A 12,742-nucleotide genomic window follows, 5' to 3' on the forward strand; every position below is an offset into this window, starting at 1 on the left:
TTGACGTTTTTTGCGCCGCGGGGTTTGTCCCGCATGAGGGGAAACTCCACCAGTCGCCGCTTTTACTTCACGATAGGACCGCGTGAGATCATAACTTGGAGATGCGGTGCTGTTTCAGCTGTCACGATGGATTCTTCGTCGATTATAGTTCTGACCACCGGGTTGCAGGCAGAAAGAGAACCACTGGCAGTAGACACTCCAACCCGCAACGCCGGGATGGGCACTGGTAACTAGTGCAGCAGTCCCATTCAATGCCACTCAAGTGACATGCACAATGCTATTTTCGGCATAATACACAATGTAGGAAACTAGAAACCCAATTGACAGGTTCTGTAAAGCGGCAAGGGGGTTGTCTCAATCGGGTAAAAGGTTCCTACAGCTCAATGATAAAGTCGCCCACGCGAATCCGAGCGCTGCCCACAGTGGAGAAGCTAAATGGAAGCTGGAACAAGTAAATGATACAAGATAACATTGAAAACCCTAATTAAAAAAAAAAAAACGAATAAAACAAAAATCCTATTCCCAATAAAATGCACGCCTGTGCTTCAATCCAAAAACACTGGAACTCCATACACCACAGGTGCGGCCCCATTCAAGTACTTCAACACACAAGATCTCCGTGATCCAGCTACGGCTGCGTCCAGACTAGTATCTCCTGGCGTGGACTGAGATTTACCATTGTTGCCAAGGAGGCCCCAGGAGTTCAGGGTAGATGTCGTAAACCGATCAATGTCTTTATCGGTAACATCCCACAGGGTAGCGACGAGAGCAGGGCTGCCCGCATGGAGATAGTTCATAGGCGTACCGTAAGGTTCATATTCACCAGCCTCGGTCAAAGCACCGCTGCTGCATCCCATGAGGAAGGCAACTCCGCATTTCGACAGTCGTTTGATGGTACGACCGCGAATGTACTGGGCCCCGCTGCCATGGCCGAAGTACAGGAAGAGATCCTTCGACTCGAGCGCCTGCCGGAACTCTTCCTCTGATGGCTCCCGCTTCACAATGCCCGTCCAAGATTCGAGACGCGAAAGAGCGGCCTCGAAAGTGGCTTGTGTGGTTCGCAGATCTCCAGTCGGGTTAAGAATGAAGGTGCCGGATGTAATATCTATCAGGGCACCAGATCGCGCTTCCCGGAATTGAAGGACTCGCTCCCGAAGGCATTGTAAAGATGGAACGCGGCAAACTGGAAATCCCTGCAGACATGGGAGGGACTCCCACGGAAAGAGATGTAGGGCTTTATCGAGCACAAGGACCGTGTGGCTTGGCGGGCGCGAGGCAAGTTCTTCTCGTGCGCTGTCGTGATAACCACGCAGAGCATCGAGAGTATCGACAACCATCATGTCAAAGTCAATCTCGTCATATGCGTTACGTTCGCCCTGGAATTGGAGGATGTCGACCACGAAATAGAGGAGGTCCATAAGCGTATCTTCAGGCTCCTCTTGCTCCTCCAAATCGCGAAGCCCAATGAATAGCTCCAATACATTCTGGTGGAGAGTCAAACGAGGCGAGGAGGCCTTGCCGCCTTTTTGACGTGACGGAAGATGTTTATCTAGAATGCCTTGGAAGGCGCTAGAGAAACGTCCTAGGGCAGTACTATCTCTGGGGAGGGGGAGAAGACCCCACGGAAGCCCCCAAACCAAATATTCTCAACGTTGTGGAGCAAACTTTCCATCCGACGGTCTAGAGTTTCACGCGTTTTCCACCATTCTTTTTTTGACTGTGCATCAGTCTGGGCCTTTGCTGCGTGAGCGCTTTGGTTGGCCAGTTTGATGAGCTCTTGCATCTCCTCCTTTCCCTCTTCGAAAGTGAACTGTTCCTCGTCGTCATCGTCTGTATTGCCTCTTCGGAGAGGCAAGCGCAGAAGGAATGGCGATCGATTCTTCTGAAGCCTTGAAACCACAAATTCCGTTCCATCTGCACTCAAAGACAGTGAGAGAACGTTCCAGTTCTCTGGCAGGATGTCGACATAGTTTTCTGCAAACCGAGTACATAAGTCCTCGTCGAGTTCAGTTGCCTCAAGAGCCGCAGGCCAGAGAAGGGGACCGGAAAATTCAGCTATGTAACGGTCGAAATCGATGGCCATGCGCTCTCGAGCAAATGCGCCCACGCGACCAATTTCTAAAGAGTGTTAGAGAGAAACCTCCCATGAAGATTAGTCCTATTACACGTACCGTTCATGTTCGCAGGTGACTGCGCCCAAGTGGCAGGGTCCCCTGGGTTCGTAGCATGCGACAGCATGGAAATTCGACTCATCAGGCGAGAAGCGGCGTGGCTCTGCAGAGTAGATCCGAGGACCGTAGCGTCCGTAAAAACACTTGTGAGACAGTCATTTGCTTTTGCAAGCATAATAGAGAAGGCCTCACTGGCCTTTTGGGCCTTCACTCGAGCCCCCTTGGACTGTGCCCGACCCCGTTTGGCTGGTGCTTTCGTAAGTTGAACGCTTGCTTCCTCGCCTGCCTTGCTGGGTGTTTTGAGGGATGGGAGTGAAATGGTGGATTCTGGCAAAACGCAGTATACTGCGTGACTTGCAAAGTGGCGAATAGCTTCCGCAAGAAGGTACTCACTTTCACCAATCTCGAGCGACACTTTACTTTCCCGGGCAGTCGCAAATAGTCGGGCTTGTTTCAAAGTATACGCAGATTGTTCAAAGTCTCGCATCTCACGGAGACAATCCGCTTGTTGGCGCAGCAGATCCCCTTTCAATTGTAGAAGAGACTTAGACTGAACTTCTGGAACTGCGGGCTTCTGATATGGTGCCTTATTGCCAAGAGAAGGAGTCGCGCTAGCCGTCCGAGTGTGTCGCGTCGTTCTGACTGTTGTGGACGATGGCGGTCTGCGGCTGTTGCGTACCCCCAGATTGCTCATCTGGGTGTCCAGAGCTGCAATGCTTGGAAGATCTGACGCATCAGATGCATCAGTAGAGGCCACTGTGGTGATTGACTTATCTGCCTCTTTCAGTAGACTTAGAGCTTTGTCAAATTGCCCTTGTGCCTGGTGAAGCGAGGCAATAGCCATTTGAAGAGAAACAGCTTCGATGCTAGTCTGGAGCTGCTTGGATGACTCTGCTGCTAGAGTAAGGAGTTTCTGACCTTCATCAACATGCCCCCCAAGGATCCAGTAAACCCCGAGCTGTGTCTGGGCTGCTACGAGACGGACATTGGCGTCGAGAGTCTTGTCAATCTTCAATGCCTGCTCTCCGTAATAGATAGCATCTTGGAACAAGCCATGATGAGCAGAGAGATTCGCAAGATTCAGCAGGCAACTGTGGTATGATCCAAGATGAGGCCAAAATGGAGCGCCTTGGATGTAGCTAGCTGGGGCCACTGGGGAGGAGCTGTCTTGAGATGAGTCAAGTTTTGCGACACCGTCAGCGACCGTATCAATATCCGATGGCCCTGCAGCAGCCAAAGATTTCCTTTCAGCAAGTTTTTCAACCTTGGCCCAGATGCGACAATTGAGTTTGACAGACAACTTGGCGAAATAAAGCGCATGGCTCATGGTGCCCTGAGCCGCGGCCAATCGCGATTGGACAAAGGCAGCATCAGCAATGAGCCTCTCCCAACTTATCTTTAATAGGACTGATACATTCGCTAACTCATCAGATTGCTGAGCTTTCTCATAAAGCTTCTTTGCTGCAGAAAGTGCAGACGTCGCTTTCTCGACTTCGTCTGTTTCGAGGAAGAACTCCACCTGAGCTAGTTTATATGAGATGGATGCCAACGAAGAGAGCCTGTACTGCGAAGCATATTGCTCGCCGCGTGAGAGAAGTTCTCCAGCTTTTTGGCAATGCCCAATGCGGCAGTGCTGGAGCACCAGACGAGAAAGAATGGTAATGGCATCAGAAAGATCCCCGGTTTGCTGAAGCTCCGACACCTTGAGAATGAGTTCCAACGCAGACAGCTGGGGTTTCCAAAGGCCATGAATTTCCGTATAATCGACCAAGGCTTTCAACTGAAGGATAAGGTAATCAGGATCGTGGACACAGAGGGCCAATGATTCGTAGTCGGAGCATCTGCGGATCATTGAGCTCCATGAAGCCAGAGTATCGTCCAACACCCCAGGATCAATCTGACCTTCATGAAACCCAAGAATGATACGTAGTGAATTTTTGATATGCGTTGAGAAGGGAGCAAGATCTGTGTCATTTCCACAATTTTCAGTACCCAGGCACACCTTTCCTTCATCAAGGAGCTTTCGGCTGAAAGCCGAGTCGGTCGAGATCGGATGTTCTAGTAAAAACCGGAGCGCAGTAATGATGGCCCGCCCACGCCGGATCGGATAGGAAGTGAGGGAGTATATTTCCAGGAGGCTGGATATGGTAGCAATGAGCATGGACTGAAAATTGCCTTCGTTTGAGGAAAATGAATTCATATCAGCCAAAAGGTTTAGTTGCCATTCCAGAATAAAGCCACGCAGCTCAGTGTCAAGCTCGATATCATCATATACCGTATGAGATTCTGGCCTTTTTCTTCTCAGCTTGGCTTTCAAGAATGTTGACAAAACACGGCCAAGCATGAAACCAGGGCTTTGGGGGTCTTGATTAGATGATCGGAAATGATACCCAGCACCATCTTCTAACATTTGATCCAAAACGCCGGAATCGACATACTCTTTGACTGATTGTCGAAACGCTTTCTCTGATTCATTTTGTAGGTTGCCGTCCATGTAAAGGTGCGCCATCCTCTCAAACTTAAGAGCAGCAAATGCCGTGACTCGATGAGAAGGGGAGCAGCCGGAGAGTACTTGTGTCGATTGCTTGAGAAGAGGAATGAGTTCACGATAGCCGTGGCCAGCTTCCTTTTCCTTGATATAGCGAGACCAATACAAGTTAGAAAGCTTCACAAGGCCATTCGAAGTGCTCGATATGTCAGGCTCTATCTCTCCGTCATCGATGCTAATAAGCAACCGATGACAATCGGCCAAAATGGAGAGCATGTCATTCCAAAGCGGTCGTTCAGAAGTGACGGAAAGCTTCCCAACAGCCACGGCCGAGTCGACGGCAGCGAAGATGATATTTTTCGACAAAGAAAGGCGGGCTTGAAACAGCTCAGTCTCCTTTTGATCGCTATCCTCTGGTGCTCGTCCAACATAGCGCCTAAGGAATCGCAAGAATGCTTGTAAGTACTCTCGGATTTGACTCGCAGCCTCATTCTTCTCCGTCTCGCTTTCGATTGCTTTCGTAATCGCATCGCCAAACCAGGCGAGTGCAACTTTCTTAAGCCTTGCTGCCTCCACAAGGAGCTCATCAAGATCGTGTGTACTGCCTCGTAGTTGTAGGCCAAGAGAATCAGTGGCCGCTGAAAGCGATTCCAGCACTTTCTGTGAGGGTTTGCGCGATCCTTTGAGGCTTTGGAAGTGCACAGCCGCAATCTTGCAGCGAATCGTAGCCAATGATAGGCTCTGGGAGCTCGAGAGAGGGGCGATAGATTGAGAAAATAATTTGAGAGATTCGTCCAAGCAGCCTGCATCGAGACCGATCTGACCAACCATAGTCATAAGCTTGGCAGCTGAATTTTTATCTTTGGGTCCCTGAGGCTTCTTAGGAATATCATTTGAAGAAGCTTGTATCCGGGTGATTGTTGTGTAGATCATGGCAAACTCCGACTTCTCGATTGCCTTGCTTCGATGCGAAAACCCTGCAAGATAGCGAAGGAGTGGATCGATTAGCTCTTTACTTTCATCACATTGATGGCCAGAGATCTTCCACCCCAGACATCTTATTTCCAATGAGAGTAATTGCAGATTCAGGATATTACACGGTTTCACTGAGTCTTTAGCATCGGATGCGACCATTGACAGGACAGCATTGGAGAGAAGCTGTAGTTGGACTGCAGCTTTGTCTTTGGCCAAATTTCCGGACTCCAGGGCGCTGGTAATTATCTGAGCGGGGCTGCTGGGATTTGATAGCTGCAGCAACTGATAGACTCTCTGAATCGTAGAAACCTTGCGGTCTGCTGCGATAAGTCGCATAGCATTGGCTTGGAACGAAACTAATAACCCATGCACGGCTTGCGCGTTGTTGAGATTTGAGAAGGCGATTAAATCAGACAACCGATCCTTGGATACTTCATCTTCGGGTGTGTCTTTGATCTCTGTGGACTTCTTTCCAGTCTTAGACTGATCCAAATATTGCTGTATCCTTCGCTTGAGAGACTTCAGTTCCTTGGCAGCCGCGTCGTATAGCCCCAATGATATCAATTTCCCAGCCAATATGCAAAGCCCTTGCTCAAGCTGCATATTGGGGAATCCATCGCTTTGGTCGGTCTTGAGAGCTCTGAGAACTGATAGAGCCAACCTGGCGCACTCGGCTGTGGCAGCAATGCCTTTATCGAATGTTTTTCTTGCGCTCAACTTGTCAGAGGTGGCTGTCTGCCGTTTTGGGGCTGGTTTTGTTGGCTGCACTTTCGTCGCATCGGTCAAAGTCTTGAGCGTCGTGTTGAATATTTCCGTCGCGAGAACTAGCTTCTCTTGAGGCGACAAAGCGAGCCCATCTTGGTCCACAATTGATTGAAACGAGTCATTTGCCGTAGTTGGTTTGGCCCGGATAGTTCTCGACCGACTTGTAGGTCTGCTCGAATCTTTGGTTGACTTTGGTGGCTTCTTGCCGAGCTTGTCGGTCGCTTGCGATGACCCGCGGAGGAGGGATTGGAGGGATAGTACGGTCGAATCGGAGCAGGTCGTGGCTGACCGAACAGCCTGTTTGACGGACTCAGTCAAGGAGTCGGCGGGGAGAACAGTGACCGCCATCATGGGGGTGAGTCGTTCGTGCAGGAGATCAGCGGTCCTTGAACGAGGCTTTGACACCTGATATCATTCAAGAGCGTCGCGACCCAAACTGGCATTGTTGTCCCGGCAACAGCCCACACTATACCTTATGTGGACTTACAGCCTTGACACCTCAGGCCAGAACTATACGCATATACACTCGTATAATTGGTGCCTTAAGGCATCCACAAGGTGCGGGCGCTCACGGGGGATCCCTGAGCTGTGGGTTCCCAACGGGGAGAAGGACGAATTTTGGATCTCACTTTGGCAACGCGTCGGTCATGGCGACAACCTTACGGCCACGGCCCTTAGGGTCCATTCGCTATCTATTATCTTGTCGAACTACGTTCAATCTCCCTGTCCGGTACAACGTCTCTGCCTCACGCACCTATGCTACCTCCGATGCCCTCCCGAAGATCGCAGATCGTTCAGTGTGGACATCGATGATCCCCAAATTTATTCGCAACCGAAAGGCGCGCGATCCAAAAAAGTCCAAAGAGTGGAATCCCGCAACCTTTTATATCGTTATGTTCACTTTGATCGGCTCCCAAGCGATCCGCATGCTTTCCCTGAAGAATAGCTATGCGACATACAGCCGAACCACTGATGCGAAAATCAGACTATTAAGAGAAGTGATCGAGCGCGTCAAGAATGGGGAAGAAGTAGACGTGGAAAGGATTCTAGGGACGGGCAACAAGGCAGAGGAGCGTGAATGGGAAGAAGGTATGTTTGATCTGTGCAAAATGGATGCAATATCTAACGGTCCATCAGTGATGCAAGAAATCGAGAAGGAAGATGCTCTATGGCGAAGCAAGAACTCCAAGGTACCCCTTCACAAGGTCGAAGACCGTTCCGTGGAGACTCAAGAGAAAGATTCGACCACGCCGTCTTCAAAAGAGCCTGCCATAAAGACCGAGTCAAAACGAAAGGTGAATTTCTTTTAGAAGTCCCAGCCAATGGGCTTCAAGATCTTCAAATGTATTATAGGACCATATAGTTTGTACCTTTTACAGCATCATGATACTTGCTGAGCAGTCATGAATCGTTTCCCAGCCTGGGTCTTGTGTTGATACCCAAGTTGATGTGTGGCATAGCATTTCACTAGCGATATGACCTATCTGTAAGAAAAAAAAGAGATTCGCACAGATCTTTCGATTCTATCTGCTTTCGATGTAAATACTGTACAAAACTCGAACCACAATGACAAGGACGATGCAAAGCCGGGATAGCTCGCATAGCGCCACAAATGAGATATGATGACAAGAACTGGGTGGAACCGCACAGTCTACATCTGCCCATCTATAGAGCTCTTCTCTTCATACTTTTCCACAAATCTATCTTCTGTTGGTACAATGCACATCAACTGTCCAACAAAGAGGGAATGATGGGCTTACCATATCCAACCAAATCCCAGGTCCTTTTGCACAGAGGAGATAACAAAGGGTGGCAATGACCAGGTCACATCCACTAGATGGCCAATAAGAAAAACAAGAAAACAAGAAAATGAAAGGGCCGGATTCGATGCTAAATAGGTGAAGAACATGGCAGAGAATCACAAAAGAGACCGATCGTTATGTAAAAGGGAATTACTGCTTGGAGCTCTGGAGGAACTTTGGCCAGTTCTCAGGGCGAGGGACCTGCACTCGGCCGATATTCTGGTCCAAGTCAAGAATAAGCTTCAGAGCATTCCGTGACCGGAGGTAAGGCAGAGGTGCTTTAGCGCCTTGCAGGCCAAGGGCAGGTTCCACGTGGCCACTAGGACCCTCGTCCTGGTGTGAGCCTGGCATAGGAAGCAAGTTCTGCAGGACCTCATAAGCAGCCAGGGTGAAACCGAATTGCGGCGATGAACGGAGAATACGAGCAGGTCCACCCTTGAAGAAGGCCTTGAACCCCTCATCCTTTAAGATAGTCTTGGCACAATGGCGCAAGTTAGTATACTGGGCCTCACCCTTGCGGGCTTCGACCTGCAGGCGAGTCTTGATCACGTCACAGGGTGTGGTCAGGTATGCAGCAGGCATACCGGCAATGGCACCAGCAGTCAACAGTTGGACAACGCTAAGCGGCTTGGTGGGAGTTTCACCGAAGAAATCAGACTTCAGGTGCGCATAAGTGGGGAAGTAGATCATTGAGAAAGGAACTGCGCAGAAGATCAGAGCTATGCCTTACTAAGAGAGAAGTAAATACTACTTACCATCGCGGAGAAGACAAGCGCTAGCTCCCTTGTACAATCCAACCAAACCCAGGTTCTTCACAATCCAGAGAGCAGAACGGCGAGGGGCACCTTCAACGTTCTTCGCGATCTCACCCTGTACCTGCAGACGAATCTTGACGATTTCGAGGGGGTTTGTGAAGACCTAAGAAAATCAGCAGCTGAACACAGAAGGTGAGCCATCGGTTGACATACCACTTGACATCCACCAGCAGCACCACCGGCGAGGATTTCCCAGGGATACCAGATCTTCTGGGTGTCCTTGTCAGTGGCCCATCCACGGACCAAGTCGTTAACAGTGAGCTTGATGGCTTTCTCCGGGGCAACACCAATAAGCTGAGGCAATACACCGGAGTATAAGCCAGTAAAACCCTCGTTGCGAATGACCTTCTTGGCGCAGTCCAAAGAGTTGTTGTACAAGCGCTCACCAGGCCGAGAAGACCGCTGGTTCTGCATGCGAGTCTTAACCAAATCGATCGGGTACACCATGAAAGCACCGAAAGCACCAGCAATGCTACCGAGAGCAAAGTGATGCACAGATTCGAGCACGCTATGCAGGAGCGACTTAGTCTTCTGGGCAGCATTTCCCACCGCGTGACCAGCTTGACCGGCAATGGCTACAGGCACCCGCCATGAAGCATCAATGACTTTTGTGAAATCTTTCTGGGCAAGACGCCCAGAAGGAGCATCCAAACCGGCGAAATGGAAAAGAATATCCGCCTCCATGGGGGTGAACAAAGAGAAACGGGTGATTCGCGCCGCCTCGTTCAAGAAGTCTGAACGAGTGATCTTCCCATCCGAGCTCTTGTTGGTGGCCTCGCGCACGACAACATCAATGATATCCATCTCGCGCATGATATTCTGGAAGGCGCGCACAGTGGCATAGGAGATCTTGTTACCGGCCGAGATGTTGCAGAGGGTGGGAAGATGCTCAAGGACATGGTCAGAGAGCTTGTGCTTGGACGTCTCTAGGATAATGCGCTGGAAGTCCTCCGGCTCGATGTATCCGTCTCCATCTTTATCGAAAGAGTGGAATGCTTGTCGAATGCGCTCACCCTGGAGCCCGCGCAGCATTTGGGAGAATTGAGGGTAGGTCATGTCGTGGCGGGATTTGGTGCGTCCAGTACAGCGAAGCCCATTCTGAGTTCCAGTCGAATGGAATGCTGTCTGCTGTCTTATTCAAGTTATACAAGCCCTGCATAGTCTCGAACTTGACGGTGCCGGATCCATCGAAGTCAAACAGACGAAACGCAATCTCGTACTCAGCGTCGGGCTTCGCAAGGAGGTTCTCGAAGGTAGCCCAGTCGGACAGGTTGAGCTTGCCGGTTTTCCGTCGGTCTGCCACATGAAAGAGGATGCCATATTGCTCACGCTTGATTTTGTGCTGTTTGGTTGGGACGGTCCATCAGTGTTTGTTTCAACCTAGACTGCGACGATAGCGGAGGATCCGACGGCAACTCACGTAGTCCTCCTGTTTGGGAGCGACGGCGCTGATGAAATCCTGCTCGGTCATGAACGACTCGCCATTTTCATCCTTTTGCGCATGGCGGAAGAAAGTCGCGCGAGATTGGTGCGACAGCTGAGGCTCTTCTGTGCTGCCCACCAACTTCTCCTTGACAACTTCGGTAACGCTAGCCATTGTGACACAGATCAGAAAGGATATTTAACGAAAGAAGTCAAACGCTAGACAGCAGCCCGAATGCGAAAGCCCGCCACACACAATGAAGGAAGGGGGAGAAAGTCGGGGTGAGTGGAGAAGGGGAGGTTTGAGTCAAGCAGGGATGGGCTAGCCACCGGGGCGATAATAATATTGGAGCGCCGAGCGAGAAATCGACTCTTTTTGGTTCCTGATTCTCGTGGCCTGTCGGCAATTTTCTTTTTGTGTTTTGTTTTTTTATTTTTCTCTATCTTTTTCTCTTCTACACTAGGTGTAAGGAATTAGAATCCATTCACTACGATTCCTTGTCTCAAGATCTAAGTGCTAGACTCTATAAGGATCACGATTTACTCGAATCGCAGCCACGCCGAGGGCTTTTTTTTTTTCACCGCCCCTAAGATCGGAATCGCGCTATTTCTCCGGTGAACATCGGTCTTGGGGCCGAGTCCGTTCCCCCTGGGCCTCTCCACACACTCCTGCTTCCTTCTTTCGACCTCCGTGCATTGGTGCCTGATTTCCCGTCCCGGACATGTAGGAATTTCTAGAAGTTTAAGATGGTTCGTTTGCCAGGACACGCCACGGTAGCCAGAAAATTTCGACCAGGGTCCGGCACAGCCAATCGCAAGGCCGCACACTCACTGGAGTTGAAGATGTCCAGGTGATCTTCGGAAGATGATGATCCACCAGCCGTCAGGAAGAAACCGGAGCTGGAGCTCACATGGCCTCTTCGCCGGCCTCCCGGTGTCTTTGCTGGGCAGAACAATGTCGGCCGGTGTCGGGTGCCTCCGTGCGCCATGCGGAGCAACAGCGGGTGTAGCGGGTCTTCCTTCCAAGGTTGGATGTTTGTTGGAGAAGAAGCTTGCTCTCATTGGGGAAACCCATCTTGATTGGTCTGTTCTGCTCACTTCTCCTCTTCTTCCCCCCAGCCTTCGTCTCGGTTGAATTCTGGGGAAGATCTCGCTTCTCCGCAGAGTATTCTGCTCGCTCTCGATCCTACCTCCCATCTACCTCCCCCAGGTCCCTTTCCCCAGCTATCAGTCCTGGTCTCCGCCTTTCCCCTCTCAATCGATCGCATATGGGGGCTGTAGCCCAGCTCAACTAAGAAAATGCCAACGCTTAGTACTAATTACAATATTTCTGGTCACAATCCTGAAGCGTAGAAGTTGAGAGCGATAGATCGGATAAAAAAGAAAAAAAGAAGAAACAAACAGAAAAATAGCGAGACAGAAAAAAAAAATCCACCGTGGAACATACACAAGAGCTATAGCTACCTCATGCATGATCAGCATTGACTAATGGTCAGGTGCAAGCCCTGGAGCAGGAGGAAAAGATAGTGGGGATGGCCCGGTCTTCGCACGTACTAACTAGTTACCCGTATGGCTTGCTTATCATATAACCAGCCCTGGAACCTTGGATCACCTGCAAGCGATTTACACGACACCTCAGTTTTGTCGTCCTCAGAATAGACATGGAGAGCTATTGCTTCATGGAAATCCGTGAGAGCTTGGAAAGCCCTCGAATGAGTAGAACCATTCTCAGGCGAAATTATCTTTCCCACATACTTATGGCACAGCCAAGAGCGGCATTAAAAACATCCCAGAGTGCATACTGAATGCTCTCTTCTCTTCGAATTACTGAGTCGATCCTTCGGTTGTCCCAGACTCGCCACTAGCATTGACAGATCGTTGTTCAAAAACGCAGGTAGTAGTTGAGAACCGCCAAAAAGGTGAATAAGCCTTCTGTCTTTCGGACGCAGAGAAGTTCTAGTAGCCTTATCCGAACTAGGGGCGATCTCCTGGTGAATGTCGCATTTTTTTTAAGTCAATGACTCGTATTTGGATCCATTAATATTAAAATTTGAATGGCGTTGTTGGACTGAGATTTTGGCTACATGTGTACACATCCATCTTGAGCGTCCAGACTCGGGTCCATGACGAAGAGGAATAGGGCGACCTTCTTCACAGTCTCTGATATGGAATCGCAGCTAACAATGCCCCCAAGAAGATCAACCCACGCTTCCGGACTGTGGTGCGTCTCCATACTCTGCAGGCCCGGCTCATTTGATTCGTCCCAATGTTCTAGGGCAACAGGCCGACAGATGGCTGGAAAGA

General features: G+C 50.1%; 4 protein-coding genes across 4 annotated transcripts; 1 reads left to right on the forward strand and 3 right to left on the reverse strand.

The window, feature by feature from the left end:
* Positions 1 to 545: 545 nt before the first annotated feature.
* On the reverse strand, positions 546 to 6,747 carry N7468_003343 (Peptidase C50 separase; the record flags this gene model as incomplete). The annotated part of the gene is made up of 3 exons (XM_058472640.1): positions 546 to 1,597; positions 1,624 to 2,118; positions 2,172 to 6,747. The coding sequence occupies 3 exons, from the start codon at positions 6,745 to 6,747 to the stop codon at positions 546 to 548; spliced, it is 6,123 nt and encodes a 2,040-aa protein (XP_058331643.1).
* Positions 6,748 to 7,046: 299 nt separating this feature from the next.
* Positions 7,047 to 7,709, forward strand: N7468_003344 (DUF5321 domain-containing protein; the record flags this gene model as incomplete). The annotated part of the gene is made up of 2 exons (XM_058472641.1): positions 7,047 to 7,488; positions 7,537 to 7,709. 2 exons carry the CDS (start codon positions 7,047 to 7,049, stop codon positions 7,707 to 7,709), a joined length of 615 nt encoding a protein of 204 aa, XP_058331644.1.
* Positions 7,710 to 8,351: 642 nt separating this feature from the next.
* N7468_003345 (citrin) lies at positions 8,352 to 10,613 on the reverse strand (the record flags this gene model as incomplete). Its single annotated transcript, XM_058472642.1, has 5 exons — positions 8,352 to 8,902; positions 8,957 to 9,119; positions 9,170 to 10,148; positions 10,186 to 10,358; positions 10,437 to 10,613. 5 exons carry the CDS (start codon positions 10,611 to 10,613, stop codon positions 8,352 to 8,354), a joined length of 2,043 nt encoding a protein of 680 aa, XP_058331645.1.
* A 559-nt stretch (positions 10,614 to 11,172) lies between these two features.
* Positions 11,173 to 11,427, reverse strand: N7468_003346 (uncharacterized protein; the record flags this gene model as incomplete). The annotated part of the gene is made up of 1 exon (XM_058472643.1): positions 11,173 to 11,427. One exon carries the CDS (start codon positions 11,425 to 11,427, stop codon positions 11,173 to 11,175), a length of 255 nt encoding a protein of 84 aa, XP_058331646.1.
* Positions 11,428 to 12,742: the final 1,315 nt, after the last annotated feature.

This window comes from Penicillium chermesinum, assembly GCF_028974085.1.
Source record: "Penicillium chermesinum strain IBT 19713 chromosome Unknown utg000003l:1.0-5111272.0:1.0-5115320.0, whole genome shotgun sequence".
NCBI lineage: Eukaryota > Fungi > Ascomycota > Eurotiomycetes > Eurotiales > Aspergillaceae > Penicillium > Penicillium chermesinum.